The sequence below is a fragment of the Plecotus auritus genome (assembly GCF_963455305.1).
Source record: "Plecotus auritus genome assembly, chromosome: 8".
NCBI classification, from domain to species: Eukaryota; Metazoa; Chordata; class Mammalia; order Chiroptera; family Vespertilionidae; genus Plecotus; species Plecotus auritus.
In genome coordinates, this window is record NC_137782.1 from 26,760,638 (window position 1) to 26,777,808 (window position 17,171).

Consider the following 17,171-nt stretch of genomic DNA (forward strand, 5'->3'; position numbering starts at 1 on the left):
AGAAAATGAGTGCCAGTCTGGGATTCCGTGTGTGATTGGAGGGGCGGATCCCAGGGACTTGATAAAGATGGATGAGCGTCATTTCCCCTCTGTCAGATAGCAAAGGCGACCCCAGCCTCTTTTACCGCCTCAGACCTAGGGCTCCTCCGGAGCTTCATAGCTGGCCACCCAATTGGGGCCGAGCTCGAAGGCATTCTGGACCGACGGCAGCCTGTAGACCCTCATAGTGTGACCTCTGACCCCTGGTATTGATCTTAGGGCCAACCCCTGGCGTGGGCTGAGGGGGCAGCCATGGAGCTGGGCAGCTGCTTCAAGACCTACGAGGATTTCAAGAAGTGCTTCAGCCTCTACAAAAAGGAGAACAGTTGCTCCTTCATTCTCAGGGACCGCGTCTCCGTCCGCTGCCACAACCTCAACCACGGCACCTCCATCCGTGAGGACATCCTGTAAGGGCGGGGTGGGGGTGGGGCAGGAGGGTGGGGAGGAGGCCAGACGGTCACCTGGAGGGCGACCTGGAGGAGGGAGTGCAACTGGGCCCTTGTTTCTCTGCGCATTCAACAAGCAATCATTAAGCACCTGCTGGATGCCTGGTGAAAAGAGAGCAAAACCTCCACAGGCATTCGTTTTTGACCATCCCACTTCAGCTTCACTCACACCTACATTCACAGCTTTTAAGGAATTCATATTAACTGCAATTTGTCCCATTTTCTGAGCACCTGCAGTATCCCAGACACAAAATATGGCCTTCACAAATGGATAAAAATGCCTTGGTGATAATTTCCTTCATCAGCCTCCTCTTTACAAAGCAGTAATGTGGTCACTTGCTGGTTAGTTTTGTTCGTTCGTTGGTTCATTCATTCATTCGGTTTTGAAATAGTTCTTGAGCTCCTGAGATGAACAACCGTTTTTCAAACACTTTCAATGTCGCATGGTAAACAGCATTCTCTGGTCTGTACATTCTTTACCCCATGTACAGAGAATTATAGATAAATGTTATCTCTCCCATTTAGTAGATGAAACAATGCAGTGGAAGAAAGTTTCCTTTTAATTTTACTATAAGAAAAAAGGATGATGAAATTAACAACCAGCACCAGGTATTTGTGCTAGGAACAAGTGTGAATGGGGTAACATGGAGAGCAGGACCTATCTAATCAACTCCCGCTGATGGCTGCCATGTGAAAATAAAGATCCATTATTGCCAGAATTTGGGGCAAGACAAGTCAAATCCAGGCTTTACGTGAATTTTTCCACTTTTTACAAATTGAAAATCAACGTACATCTGAGGCCTCTATGTTGAGATGTTTGTCCAAAGTTCCCATCTAGGAAGGCATGTTGTGTAGTTTCCCCTGCTCTGAAGCCCAGTGCTGTGCTGGGTACAGACAACAAAGATGAATAAGAAACCAGCCTACCCTCAAAAAGCTTAAGGTGGGATAGCCCTGGACTGTGTGGCTCAATTAGTTGAGCGTTGTCCTGTGCACTGAAAGGTTTGTCTGTTCAATTCCTGGACGGGTCACATGTCTAGGTTGCAAGTTTGGTGCGTACAGGAGGCAGGGAGGCAGCCAATTGATGTTTCTTGTTCATGTTCATGTTTCTCTCCCCTTCTCCCTTCCTCTCTGAAATCACTAAAAACATATTTGGGGGGGAGCTTAAGATGGGGTAGAGTTGGACTTCAGTAAACTGACTAGTATGTGATAAATGTTTAAAGGAGATGTACAGTCCGGCTGGCATGGCTCAGTGGTTGAGCATCGACCTGTGAACCAGGAGGTCACGGTTCGATTCCCAGTCAGGGCATGTGTCTGAATTGCCAGCTCGATCCCCAGTGTGGGGCATGCAGGAGGCAGCTGATCAATTATTCTCATCATTGATGTTTCTATCTCTCCCTTCCTCTCTGAAATATATATATATATATTTTTTAAAAGACTTGGAAGAGGAAAATAATAAGAGAACCTATAACAAAAATCACCCCCACCTTCAAAATCACCTGGTGTGAGCGAGGGAAGTCTGAATTTGGTATGGTTACAGCCAAGAAAAATGGGAATTGGCAGAAAAGAGGGGGCATGTTGGAGCAGGGAGTAGGGTAAGATTTCAAGAAACTAGTATCTATAAGAAAGCACCCTAGGTGTTAGGACTGAAGGTCGGGCTCAGCCTGTTTATTGCCAGAGCTCTTAACTGCCCTACTTAACCAATGGGTTGTAACAGGTTTTTATCCCACTTGTTTATTAATTCATTCAACAAACTTCTAGTAAGAGGTAAAATGTTTACCCGTAGGTGTTGAGCTGGGATACAAAGATGGGTAAATTGTGGTCTCTACCCTTGAGGACAGTAGTGGACTGAGCTAGTTTACGAGGAAGTGAATTAGTAAGCCGCCCTAGCCTTTAGCAGACACAGATCGACTGTTTGTTGGGATGTTGTAACGAATAGTCTTGTACACTGCGTTGGGCTTTTGGAATGGTATATGGATGTGTGGAATGAACATTTCTCATGTGGAACTGCCAGGAGGGTGGAGGAAATGTTTTTGGAGATAATTTAGCAGAGTGCAACGTTTCTCGCAACCAGATATGCATATTACTAGTGGACAGGTGAGATTATTTTATAGTAACTAATGTTAGTACCCAAACATAAAGATCCTATTAAATAGAGTAAAGTGAGCTGATTTAAAGAAAACCAGTTGAAAATAATAATGCAAATGTTGTATGGGTGACCATGGCAGATGTAAAAAGTGGTTTGTGATTCCTGGAAGTTTAGGAAAAGCTGGCAAAATGATTAAAAGTGAGAGCTCTGGAGTCTGAGCTTCACCCCTTTACCTTGGGCAAGGTTTTTTTAACCTTTGCCACATGGTGTGTTCCTCTGTAAATTGAGGAGGGTATAGTAAAAATTAAGTAAGAAAATACATGTAGCCCTAACCGGTTTGGGTCAGTGGATAGAGTGTCGGCCTGCAGACTGAAGGGTCCCAGGTTTGAGTCCAGTCAAGGGCATGTACCTTGGTTGCAGGCATATCCTCAGTAGGGGGTGTGCAGGAGGTAGCTGATCGATGTTTCTCTCTCACTGATGTTTCTAACTCTATCCCTCTCCCTTCCTCTCTGTAAAAAATCAATAAAATATATTTTTTAAAAGGAAGCAAATACATGTAGCCCAGCCAGTGTGGCTCAGTGGTTGAGTGTTGACCCACGAACCAATAGGTCACAGGCAGCCACGTGCAGATCCAGTCAGGACACATGCCCAGGTTGCTGGCTCGAACCCCAGTAGGGGACATGCAGGAGGCATCCGATCAATGTTTCTCTTTGATGTTTCTATCTCTCTATCCCTCTCTCTCTAAAATAAATAAAAACATTGAAAAGAAGAAGAAGAAAAGCCCTAGTTGGTTTCTCTCAATGAATAGAGTGTCGACCTGCGGACTGAAGGGTCCCAGGTTCTATTCCGGTCAAGGGCACATGCCTGGATTGAGGGCTTGATCCCCTCTAGGAAGCAACTGATCAATGATTCTCTCATCATTGATGTCTCTCTCTCTCCCTTCCTCTCTGCAATAAAATATATATGTATATATATACTAATATATATAAAAGAAAATACATGTAGTGGCTGAAACATAGGCTAAGTAAATACTTGCCAAAGATGTAACTGTAGTACATGATAGAAAGTGGTAGATATTTTAAGAGACCCAAAGAAATGTACTGTGGGAGTTATAACTAAATGACCAAAAGTCCCAGTGACTGGGTAGATTCTATAGTTTTATACACAGTTTCCCATCCCATATCTATATATATAAAAGCCTAAGCGATCGTTAAGACTGGTAGACCGAACGACCAGTTGACTGGTCTCTATGACACGCACTGACCACCAGGGGGCAGACACTCAATGCAGGAGCTGCCCCCTGGTGGTCAGTGCGCTCCCACAGCCAACCTCCCATAGCCGGCCAGCCTCCCGAGGTCCCTTCCCCCAGCCGGCTGGCCCCAATTGTCCCCAATGGCCAGCCAGGCTGAGGAGCCCCATCCATGCATGAATTTGTGCACTGGGCCTCTAGTTTTTATATATGGCTGTTGGGGGCTTTTTGTTGTCTTTTTGGGGATTGATATTCTTCAAACAATCCATGAAATATTCTGATGTCTGTCTTCATTGCCCTTCAGTTTAATAGTCCCCCTCCCCCCCCCCACCTTTGTTTAAGGAAAGTTGGCTGATTCCTTTATTGTTCTGGGGGGAGGGGGAGCTCAGAGCTCTTGGTGGGGCAGCCCACTTCCTCTTCACCATCGGGGGTTTCTGGCTGTGCAGGATGGTGCTGGCCCAGAGGATGCAGCCACGCGCAGAGCCTGGCTGCCAGGCCAGATCCGTGGGACTTGTTCTTAATGGATCACGTGCTGAATGCTGTTCTGGGTGGCCCCAGCATTCTTGGCAATGGTGGTCCGCATGTAGGAGGCAGCTGGCTTTCGCTGGCCCGATCTCTGCTTCATGATGACCCACTGTCTTAAGTGGGTCAGGCCAGTATAGCGAAGGGAGCTAGTTGAGGGCCTTCAGATTATTGGGTTGGATCAGGAAGCTGGAGCAGTTCCGAATGACCATCCCTTGCAGATGTGGAGGCAGCTCCTCTGGCTGCGGTGAAGGTGGGAGACTGAAATAGCAATAGCTACCTTTTTAAACTTCTTTTGGGATTCATTACAAACAATCTGCTAAGAGCTTTACAGGCATTGTTTTATTTAATCCTCATCACATCCTTTGAACTATAAGCCGTTAGCTGAGTTTTTATTTTCCATGTGTCCATAATCACAAGGCTGCGTAGGAAAGCAAAAATCATAACACAAAAATCTTGCTAATACACTGGCCACTTACAAAATGAGTCAGTACTTACTCATTCCTTCCTGCTTATCCTTACCAGTCCCATCAACATCTTTGGTAGTCAATTTCTGGCTAATGAATAGATGTGGTAAACATCAGGGTAATACAATGCAAATAAAAATGATTGCCAACTTGAAATTACACATCACCCAAGAGCTGTGGGACTTGGTGAATCCTTACATCACCCTCAGCCTTATGTCAGTTAACAAATGGAGAAGGGAAATCAAGCAAAGAAGATGATGTTATAGGAACTTGAAAAGCAAATGATTTACATAGCAAAAAATTAAATTAGGTTTTTGAGGAACTTGATAAAGCCCAGGAATATTTTGGTAAAACCAGTCTTTACATATTGCAAATGTGAGACAGAAGGGGAAAGTATACCATGAAAAAAACAACAGTTGCCCTACGGTTTGGCTCAGTGAATAGAGCATCGGCCTGTGGACTCAAGGGTCCCAGGTTCGATTCCGGTCAAGGGCATGTACCTTGGTTGCAGGCACATACCCAGTAGGGAGTGTGCAGGAGGCGGCTGATTGATGCTTCTCTCTCATTGATGTTTCTAACTCTCTATCCCTCTCCCTTCCTCTCTGTAAAAAAATCAATAAAAATATATTTAAAAAAAAAAAGAAAAAAACAACAGTTGATACTTAGTTTTTAAAAGTATTTTTTTATTGATTTAGAGAGAGAGAGAGAGAGAGAGAGAGAGAGAGAGAGAGAGAAAAGGAAAAGAAAAGAAAAGAAAAGAAAAGAAAAGAAAAGAAAAGAAAAGAAAAGAAAAGAAAAGAGAAAGAGAGAAACATCAATCATTTACCTCACGTCCCTGACAGGGGATCAAACCTGAAACCTGAGCATGTGCTCCAGCCAGGAATCAAATCAGCAACCCTTCAACCCTTCAGTGCAAGGGACTGCACTCAACCAACCGAGCCATACCTGCCAGGGCAACAGTTGACACTTCATTATTATTATTTTTAAATGTATTTTTATTGATTTCAGAGAGGAAGGGAGAGGGAGAGAGAGATAGAAACATCAATGATGAGAGAGAATCATTGATCAGCTGCTTCCTGCCTGCTACACACTGGGCAGTGAGCCCAAACCCTGGCATGTGCTCTGACCGGCTTTTGTTGCTGTTTATTATTATTATTTTTAATGATTTCAGAGAGGGAGAGAGAGATAGAAAACAGAACATGACGCCCTGACCGGTTTGGCTCAGTGGATAGAGCATCAGCCTGCAGACTGAAGGGTCCCGGGTTCGATTCCGGTCAAGGGCATGTACCTTGGTTGCGAGCACATCCCCAGTGGGAGGTGTGTAGGAGGCAGCTGATCGGTGTTTCTCTCTCATCAATGTTTCTAACTCTCTATTCCTCTCCCTTCCTCTCTGTAAAAAAATCAATAAAATATATTTTTGAAAAAAAAGAAAAAACAGAACATGACCTCCTGGTTCATAGGTCGATGCTCAACCACTGAGCCACACCAGCCAGGCAACAGTTGACACTTTATTTATTTTTTTTAAATATATTTTATTGATTTTTTACAGAGAGGAAGGGAGAGAGAGAGTTAGAAACATCGACGAGAGAAACATCGATCAGCTGCCTCCTGCACACTCCCCATGTGCCTGCAACCAAGGTACATGCCCTTGACCGGAATCGAACCTGGGACCCTTGAGTCCGCAGGCCGACGCTCTATCCACTGAGCCAGTCAGGGCAACAGTTGACACTTTAAGTCATTCTTTGATTATTCTAAGAATTGCCATATAGCTGCCGTTATCACTTACATTTTGTTGCATATATTAATTTTATAATTTTAGCCTCATTTTTAAGATAAAATTCCATTCAAACATTTTTTTCCTACTACTTACTATGAAATGTTGTTTCTGAAGATGTTTTTGGCTTCAATTAACTGGAAACCATCTCAAAATGCCTTATTTCTTAGAAGCCCAGAGGTGTCCCTTTGAAGGGGATTGTTTCAGTGGCCCAGGCTTTTTGCTTCTTCCACTCTGCCATCCTCAGGTCTCAGCTTTGCCCTCAGGATGGCTTCCCATGTGGCACAAGTGCAGAAGTCACATCCAGAAGAAAAAGCCTTCCTTGGTTTCCTGCAGATTTCCTACCATGTTTCTTTGTCCAGAATTGGGCCAGTCTCCATGCCCATTTCTAATAAGATTACTTTAATCAGTTTAGATTAAGCCTGAAGCAGTTAGCTCTATGGGGAAAGGGAATGACTTTCTGTTCAGAAGGGAGAAGGGGGCAAAGGGATGTTGGATGGCAACCAACAGATCCTGTCAAAGGCTTTTAAATGAATTCACGTTTACTGGTACTGATTATTTTGGATTAGGTACTGATTATTTATAAACCAGTACTCTTGTTAGTTTCATATTTGTAAATTAGGATTTGGAGGCTTAGAGGAAGTGAAGTGATTTATCCAAGTTCACACAATTAAGTGGTAAAGCTAGAATTTAAATTAGATCTTCTGACTGAGTCTTATTCCTCACTCAAGTGATATTGTCTAAAATGGCTTTACTCCAATTATAAAAAATTGTATTCATTGCTCCTGGTGCAGTTTACACACAAAAAGGATCCAAATCTTATGAAATGAATCAGAAGTTTTAGTTAATCTGTTCTAATTTCCATAGTCAACGTGATTGCTATTCAGTAACAGTCAATTCTTGGTTTTAGAACATCTCCATCTCAAACAATTTGGTTCTTGACCAAGTTAACAGAAAAAATGTTTTGATTGTCAAACAGAACTTCAGTTCTCGACCAACAACCCTTTCATGCTGATACCTGTATGATCAGTCACATGTCTCTCTCAGATGACAAAGGAGAGAATTTGAGAGTATGACTAAGTTTACTATTAAACCTCACATTGTTAACATCTCAAGAAATTGTGCTGTGAATATTTTCATGTTTTTGTGCTTTTATTGCTGTTTATTATTATTTTTAATGATTTCAGAGAGGAAGGAAGAGGGAGAGAGAGATAGAAAACAGAAATATCAGTGACAAGAGAGAATCATCCATCAGCTGCCTCCTGCATACCCACTGCTAGGGATCAATCCTGCAATACAGGCAATGTGCCCTGATGGGGACTCAAAAACTGTTTATTATTATTAAACTAGAGGCCCAGTGCACGAATTTGTGAACAGGTGGGGTCCGGCTGGCCTGGCCCCAATTGGGGTGGAGGGGGCAATTAGGGGTGGAGCTGGCTATGGGGAGGGGTTGTGGAAGGTTGGCTGGCCAGCCCCACCCTGGCAGGCCCTGCCCCTGATCGGGGTGAGGGGGCCAATCTGGAGTGGGGCTGGGTGGGGGGAGGGGCTGTAGGAGGTTGGCTGGCTGGCCACGCCCCCTAGGGGGGTGATCAGGGGCAGGGGTGGAGGGGCTGCAAGAGGTTGGCCAGCTGGCCCCGCCCCCTATTGGGGTAGGAGAGCAATCGGGCTGGGCTGGCCAACCGCCACCCCGCCCTCCATCGCGGTGGGAAAGTCTGATCAGGGGCGGGGCTGGCTGGGGGGAGGGGCCGTGGGAGGTTGGCCTGCCGGCCCCATCCCCTGACCAGGCTGGTTTGCTGGCCGCAGTGGGCATCATAGTGGCCGGTCATTCCAGTCCTTATGGTATTCTGGTTGCTGGCTTTTTGTATATATAGATAGGTACATAAGTCACCATGGGTCCTAAAAAGGTTAGTGATAACTGCAAAGTGAAAAGGAAAGTTGTGAGAATGACAGTAGAGTTTAGACATGTACTGTATATAAGAAAGTTTAAAACGGAATCATTTAGGAGTCTGGAATCAATTAATTAAATTTATATTATTTCTAATGGGAAAAAACGATTCTGTTTTTGAACAAATCACTTCTCCAACAGCCTTCCAGAATGAATTAAGTTTGAGAACTGAGGTTCCACTGTCTAAGTATATTGTTTGTACCTCTGTTTAATCATTCACCACTTAATATTGACTTTATTGGCCATCTATTTAATAATTTTTCTGTTCCCTAGACTGAGAGTAGAGAATATCTAATTAGTGTACGTAACCTTCTAAGCAATTAGCAGTGTTTGGTACATAGTAGGACTTAGTAAATGTTTGAAATTAAACAAAGGACTTATTCAAAGTTACCTACACTAATAAAAGAGAAAGATGCAAATTGATTGTACCTCTGCCACGCCCGCCAGCCAATCAGGAGTGAGTATGCAAATTAACCCAACAAAGATGGTGGGCTGATTTGCATATGCAGGTGTGGAGCGAAGACTGAAGAGTCTTGGCTTCTCTGCTGCGGCCGGAGCCAAGAAGCCAAGCCTCACTGCAGCCGGAGCGGAAAAGCCTAGCCTCAAGGCTTGGCTTCTCCGCTGCGGCTGGAGTGAAGGCCTGGGTCCCAGGTGCCAGAGGAAAACTGGTGCCAGCAGCCAGGGGAAGGAAGACCTATTGCACAAATCTTCGTGCAATGTGCCTCTAGTGGTTAATAAGACTAGAAGCCAGGTCATCTGACCAAACTCTCCCATTGAACATCCTAGTATTCTACTCATGTTATAGGAAGAATTTCTATATTGTACACATTCATTAAGGTCATTCAGTATGTGTGTTTACAGTACCTGGTCTGGGCCTGGTGCAGTGCCAGGCACTGGGAGTACACTAGGGTCACAGGTAAGTAGGGGAATACAAATACCTACAGCATAGATTAGAAAGAATCAGCAAAATTGGGTGACTCTCTTTAGATCCTGGTTGAGCACTCTTAGATATAAGCACTAAGGGAGATTTTTAAAAGAAGTGTTAGCCCTCCATATCTGCAGGTTCTGCATCCATGTATTCAACCAACCACAGATCGAGAATATTTGGGGGGGAAAAAAGATATGTTGTTGCTGACATGTACTATGTAGTTAGTCCTTTGATGGTTGATGCTTGTGTCTGTACTGAACATGTAGACTTTTTTTTTCTTGTCATTCCCTAAACAATATAGTATAATGACTATTTGCATAGCATTTACATTGTATTAGGTACTATAAGTAATCTAGGATGATCTAAAGTAAATGGGAGGATGTGCATAGGTTATATGCAAACACTACGCCATTTTATATAAGGGACTTGAGCATATGTGGATTTTTTTTTGTGGTTAATACTCACCCAAGGATATTTTTCCCATTGATTTTTAGAGAAAGTGGAAAGGAGGGAGGGAGGGAGTGGGGGAGAGAGAGAGACAGGATGTGAGAAAGACACATCGTTTGGTTGCCTCCTTCACATGCGCTGACCAGAGCGGAGATCAAACCTGCAACTCAGGTACATGCCCTTAACTGGGAATCAAATCCATGACCTTCAGTGCATGGGCCAACACTCTAACCACTAAACAACTCTGGCCAGGGCAAGCATATGCAGATTTTTATATTCTTGGAGTTCCTGGAACCAATCCCTAGCAGATACCAATGAATGACTATATAAAACCCTATTCTTGTCTTGAAGGGAATCTTTGCTTTAACCTGAGAGACAGAAATAAGTACAGATTAAAATAACTAAAGCAATGAAAGAATTCTTACAAAAGAATGTGTACTTCAATGTATGTGAGTTATATCTCGATAAAAAAGCTTAAGGGAAGCAGGAAGAAAATAACAGGCTTCAACCTAGTACCCATTCAGTTGAAAAGCATGATGCCCACCAGGACCGTAAGTTTACAGATCTTTAAGGGAGTTATTGAACCTGAACAATCAATGTGTTGAGGGTCAAGTTGAGGAAGGTAAAAGGAGAATTCAGAGAAAGGAGAAATATTTAGAAAGAAAACAGGCAGCATAATGGTTAACTATGCAGACTGTATCCAGCAGGCTTAGTTCAAATCCCATATTTTTCCATTTTAACTGGAGAATTAAATTCCAGATTTTCATCCTTGAGAAGAACCTCTTTAAGCCTGGTTCCCCAACTGTAAAATTTGGATAATAGGACCCTTTTCATTGTATAAAATTAAGTATTTTAGAGAGTAACATGTAGCCTGGCATATAATAATCTTTAATACGTGTAGTAGTGAAAGGATAGAATTTAAAAGTCTTGTTAACATATTGGTATAGATACATGGAGAAGGAGGAATTAAAAAGAATGCCAGCACTGGCCAGGTAGCTCAGTTGGTTAGAGCACCATCCCAACACACTAAGGTTGTAGGTCCGATCCCCAGTCAGGGCACATAGAAGAACCAACCAATGAATACATAAATAAGTGGAACAGCAAATCAATGTTTCTCTCTCTCCTTTCCTCTCTCTCTAACATTAAAAAAAAAAAAAAAAAAAAAAAAGGAAGAAAAAGAATACCAAGCTTTCTACACTGGGAGTTGCTGTCATTAATGGAACCAGGAAAGGTAGAAAGAGCTTTATGGTTGGCACTCATCATTATCTTTCTTTGGACTAATTTAATAAATGTGATAAGAGCACATGAAGTCCATATAATTTGATGAGCTAGAGCTATTCTAGGATGTTGAGCCATCAAAAGGGAAGGGCCCAATCTAAAGGCTCAGGGAAGTCTTCCTAGAGAAGGTGATGTTTGCAGATAGTCCTGAAGAATGAGTAAGCTTTGAGATGAAGACTGGTGGGAAGGGCATTCCAGACTGAAACAAACATGAGCAAAGGCAGAGAGGTGAAACACAGCATAGTAGACAGTTTGACTGCACACACAAAAAAACAAGATGGTGAGGGAGTGGTAAATGAAGCTGGAGACATAGGCAGAGGCCACACCACAGTCATCCTTCACGGTTGTGCCATACTACAGGGCTGCTCCATGGCCCTGTAGGTGGGGATGGTGTTGCTGGCCCAGTACTGTGCATACATGTGCATTTTCAGCCCTGGGCCCCTCCTCCCTGTTACTGAGGTCCTGGCATATCCTGTTTTTCTAAGCTTGCCCCACAGGGTGAGCAAGCAGGACCAGCTGGCATGGAGTTTTTGAAAAGGGATTGATGAAATGTCCAGGCTGTGTCATGTCATGCCAGAGGCTGAGATTTTTTCCCCCCTCCTCTAGTCTTTGGGCTGTGACACTTCCTGAGGAGGCAGGGGTGTGACCCATTCCACCCACCAGTGGTCCGTGAGTCATTTATCCAGCAGATCTTCGATGAAGGAATAGCGAGCATTATGTTAGGTGTTTGGAAAACACTGAGGAATAACTCAGTTTGGTCACTTGAAGACAGCCCCATCCAATTGGAATGTACTGCATAAACACCCAGGTGAATGTCACAAGGCGTAACAGCTGTAATATCAGTAGCTGACTTACATCAAAATAAATAAAGAGCCCTCGCCGGTTGCTCAGTGGTTAAAGCATGGAGACTGCATCTCAGGGGTATGCATTTTCAATATGGTGAATAGGTAGCAGAGGCTAAGGAAACCCAGCACTGATGTTATGATTTTTATTTCTCTATCTTAATCCATTGCTGTTTCCAACTGGAGGTTTAAAAGTTTTCTGTCAACACTAGAGAAGTGTGGCCTATTTAATTCTCATAACAACCCTAATAAGATAGTTTCATTTTATGATGAGGAAACTACACACAGAAGTGAAGTGAATTGCCCAAGGTCAAACAGCTTCTGAGTGGCAGAGCTGGAATTCAAATCCAGTAGTTAGCCTCCAGTGTCTCCATTGCTTAACCACTAGATATACTGCTATACAGAGAAGCTCCTGAGCCTTTTATTTTAAATAAATGCTATAAATACAGAGAAAGGAACAATCACCATGGTTTGAGGGCATCCACAAAGGCTCCTTGGAGAAGGTGGTACTTGATTTGGGCCTTGAAGCATGGGTTGAAAGTTGATAGGAAGAAAGAGCAGATAATCAATTTAGTTACCCTTCTCCTTTGAATAATCACTTCCTCTTAGAATGGGAAAACCAGCAGGGACCCTAAAGATTATGTAGCCCAGGGGTTCTCAAAATCTCTTAGGATGTGGACATTTTTCTTTAAATGAAAGGTGAACAGAGATCTTCTGTCTTAGAGAAGAGGCCCAGACTTAACCTTACTCCTGACTCCCAAGGGCCACTTTTTAATTTTTATTTATTAATCCTCACCTGAGAGTATGCTTTTCAATTTATTTTTATTTTTAAAATATTTTTATTTATTTTTAAATATGTTTTTTATTGATTTTAGAGAGAGAGAGAAACATCAGTCAGCTGCCTCCTGCGCTCCCCCTACTGAGGATCGATCCTGCAACCTGGGCATGTGCCCTGACCTGGAATCTAACCAGTGATGTCTTGGTGTAAGGGACATCACTCACCCAACTGATTACATGGGCCTGGGCTTTCATTGATTTTAGAGAGAGGGTTGGGGTGGAGGGGAGAGAAACATCGAGTGCTTGCCTTCCCGTATGAGTCTTGACCAGGGATAGAACCCAAAACCTAGGTATGTGCCCTGACCAGAAATCTGAACCCCAACCTTTTGGTGTACTGGATGATGCTCAGATCAATTGAACCACCAGGCCAGGACAGGGTCATTTTTATCTTTGCCGTCTAGAGTAGGCAGTGGCTCCCAAAAGGTAGGAATGAAGTGGACATTTTTAAAGTTTAGATTTTTACACAGTACTAGAGGCCCGGTGCACAAATCCATGCACGGGTGGGGTCTGGATGGCCCCCTTCCCTGATGGGGGCCAATTGGGCAGGGCCAGTGGGGGGAAGGGACTGCGGGCAGTTGGCCAGCTGTCCCCGCCACCGATCTCGGGGGGAGCCGATCAGAGGCCTGGCCGGCGGGGGCAGGAAGGGGCTGCCCCCCTATCTGGCTGGTTGGCTGGCCACAGTGCACATCATAGTGACCAGTCGTTCCAGTCATTCTGGTGTTCTGGTCGCTTGGCTTTTATATATATAGATTATTGATTGATTGATTTCAGCGAGAGAAAGGGAGAGGGAGAGAGAGAAACATCAATGATGAGAAGGAATCATTGATGGGATACCTCCTGCAAGACCCCTATTGGGGATTGAGCCCACAACCTGGGCATGTGCCCATACCAGGAATTGAACCCTGACCTCCCAGTTCATATGTCGATGCTCAACCACTGAGCAACACTGGCCGGACAGAAGGGAACATTTTAAACAGTAACCAGCTAGGTATTCTGTTATTGCCTCTTATCTATTTTCCTTTGCATCTTGCTCAGATTGAATTGTTGGCAGCCACAGATGAGCAACAGAGTGAATGAAAGGAGTTGGGGCTTAGAACTGCATTAGATGAAAATGAAGGGAGTTTTAGCTAGATAGGGTCTAGAAGAAAGAGCTGCATACTCTGGGATTGGAGAGTAAGCATAAATCTTCTTCCCTACATCCCATACTGCATTGTGGTCTCCAGAAAATATATCAGCCACTGTAAGTCCAACAGGGCCTTATCTTATAAAAGAAAGGGGGTGGTCAGCACCTTTCTCATTGTCCCTTCTACTTTCCCTAGATATGTGCAGGTGAAATTTGTCTGTAGTCGGATCCAGTCAAATAGAAAGAGAACACCAGACGCGGACATGTGCCCAGCATACTTGCTCCTGCAGTACAATGAGAAACTGGATAGACTATTTATCAGTGAACTCAACACCCAGCATATACATGTTGACTCCAAAACTGCGGATCCTGAAGGAGACACTGCTGAATCTCAAAAGACAATGTATCTGCAGAAACCTGAGCCTGAGCAGCCCACATTTAAAAAAGACCTTACCAGGGCTGAGAAGTCCCCGGTTGAACCTTCATTTTGCTTAGGTAAGGTCCAAGCAGCCTCAAAGCCAGAGCAGGAGGGTATCACTCCTTCTGACCTGGCCAAGATCGCAAAAGTGATGAAGAACTTTCTTAAGGTGGATGAGGGTTCCATGGCCTCCCTCAGTGTAGGCAACAGCCAAGACCTGGACCGGCTCAGCTTTCAGAGCAGCAAGATGAGAAACCTGTTCATCCGCTTCCCAGAGAATCTCCTGCTGCACCGGGTGGAGAATGCCCAGGGCCACATCCTCTACGCTTTCTTGGTGGAGAACAAGGAGCGAGAGAGTCGAGTGGTACACTTTGCTGTACTCAGGGCCGAGACAGCCACGTCTGTGGCCAAGATGCTGGGTATCTTCACAGAGTTCAACTCAGATTGGCCCAAGATCAAGGTGATCTTTGTGGACCCATCCTTCCCTCACCGAGCCATCCTGCAGGAAATCTTCCCTGCTGCCCGCATTCTCCTTTCCATCTACCACACAACCCGACTCTTAGAGAAGAAGTTGCATCGTAGTTCAGCAAATCCATCCTTTAAAAGTCTCATGAAGGAAGCCCTACGGGAGGCTGTGTTTGTCACCTCTGATGCCAGCCTGCAGAATCTCTGTCAGATGGCCCAAGCCCTACTGGATGAGGAGCTCTTCAGCTTCCTGCAGACCCACTGGTTCTCCTGTGAACTGCTGTGGTACATGCACGTCAGGAAGGGCCTGCATGCGTGTAACACCTACATGGACAGCCTAGACATCGTCACCAGCAAGGTGTCAAGTCTCTTTAGGAAACAGCAGTCCCTGCTGGACTGCATCCTCCGCTTTGTGGATTACATCGACTTCTTTAATACCAAAGGTGTAAAAAACTTGCCCACAGCTCCTCCCAAGTTAAAGAAAGCCCGGCCAGCAAACATGTTACCGAAGTCCAAGAAGCCTTTTGAAATCTGTGGCGGGAGCCTCACCAGGCTCCCCATGAAAGAGACAAAGCCATACCCACAGCAGGTGCAGTTGGAGCAGAAGCCACAGGTGCAGCCCTTCCAAGGTGGCATGCTAGACACCTTGCACCAGAGTGGCTTCGAACTGGCCTATAAGCTGTGCTACAATGAATGGGAGGTGGTACAGAACTCGACCCACCTGATGGATGTGGCTGGCTCCTCAGTGGACATTAAGCTGCTGGAGGACTCTCACCAGGTTAGCAAAGATGGCTGTAGCTGCAGCTGTTCCTTTCAACAACGGTACCACCTGCCATGCCGACACATTTTGGCCCTGCTACACAACAGCCAGAAGCCAGTGGGCGAAACCATGGTTTGCCGCCGGTGGCAAAAGAGGTACCAGCACCTCCTTGGGCCGAGTGGGGAGCTCCGGGACCCTGCTGTGGTCCCAAACACAGGCCAGCCTGGGAAGCAAGGAAGGAAGGATGTGATCCAGGACCTAAGCAGGGAACTAGCAAACCTGCTAATGCAGAGTGAGGGGCCAGAGCTGGAGGAGCGCTTTTCCACCTTGCGCAAGATTGTGGACATCTGGGCTGATCCTTACCAGCCACCTGCGCCCACCCAGCAGCCAGGGGACTTCAAGGATGTGGGCCGCCTCCCTTTTCTCTGGGGAAAACAGGAGGAAGGGGAGGGATTCCCTCTTGCTGGAGCCACGATTCATGATTAAAGCACTTGCTCTGGTGCATTGAACCACAAACCCCTCTCCTTGGAAGTCTGAGAGCTCACAGTGGGCAGGTCATGCTAGGGGTCAGCATTTTAACCAATGCCTTCCTAGGTAGGACTAGGAAGATTGTTACAATAGAGAGAAGAGGATCCCACTGTGTGACAGTCCTTTGAATTTCCCCCTTTTTGCCCTACCTTTGGCAGCCCCATTCATTGTTTAAGGCCAAAGTTGTCTCCATGTTGAAAGGTCATCCCTCTGTCTCCCCCAATCCCTGAGAACAGATCTTATTCACTTTACAGAGATGAACCTCATGACCCAGGATAGGGTGAGATGAAATGGACCCGGTAAAAGGGCTTGTTTTCAGGGACAAAGGGAAGGAGGGTGATCCTTGATTATTGCTGCTCTTTACAAAGAATCTGTTCCGTGTGTCTATTTTTATTCATATTAAAGTTTTGTTTTTTTTAATAAAATCAAATAAGGGAAATGTGTGCTGCTTGAATAGGGAAGGAATCAAGTAGGGGTTGTGAAGCAAAACAACTTGATGCCTCAAATTCAAAGACTTAATCCACCACTTCATCCTCTTCCAACCAAACCTTCCATTGATTTCAGGCTGTCTCATATTCCAACAGGATGAGGCCAAATAGGGAGGGAAGAAACCGGAATCCTTTTATTTCTTTTAATTTATTTTATTTTTAAATATATTTTTATTGATTTCAGAGAGGGAGAGAGAGATAGACGCATCAATGGTGAGGGAGAATCATTAATCGGCTGCCTCCTGCATGCCCCACACTGGGGATAGAGCCTGCAACCTGGGCATGTGCCCTGACGGGTAATCGAACCATGACCTGGTTCATAGGTGCCGGGTGAAACCGGAATCTTATAATCAATTGCCCGCAGCTTGCAGGAAGACTGTAGGAAAGTCCCTAGTTTCTTTGACCCGGGTTTCCTCACCTGCAAAAATCAGTGTTGGGCTCTGGCAGGTTTGGCTCTGTGGATAGAGTGTTAGCCTGCGGACTGGAGGGTGCTGGGTTCGATTCTGGTCAAGGGCACATGCCTGGGTTG

General features: G+C 44.9%; 1 protein-coding gene across 1 annotated transcript; it reads left to right on the forward strand.

Annotated features, from left to right (window-relative positions):
• The first annotated feature begins 54 nt into the window (after window positions 1-54).
• On the forward strand, window positions 55-16,581 carry ZSWIM3 (zinc finger SWIM-type containing 3). Its single transcript, XM_080684204.1, has 2 exons — window positions 55-446; window positions 14,180-16,581. Exons 1-2 carry the CDS (start codon window positions 292-294, stop codon window positions 16,110-16,112), a joined length of 2,088 nt encoding a protein of 695 aa, XP_080540330.1. The 5' UTR covers window positions 55-291; the 3' UTR covers window positions 16,113-16,581.
• Window positions 16,582-17,171: the final 590 nt, after the last annotated feature.

What these genes read in the sequence shown, in the direction of transcription:
- ZSWIM3 (XM_080684204.1), top strand. Translation starts at nt 292, where the DNA reads ATGGAGCTGGGCAGCTGCTTCAAGACCTACGAGGATTTCAAGAAGTGC. An exon ending in TCCATCCGTGAGGACATCCT is followed by an intron (nt 447 to 14,179) that starts GTAAGGGCGGGG and finishes TACTTTCCCTAG; the next exon opens with ATATGTGCAGGTGAAATTTG.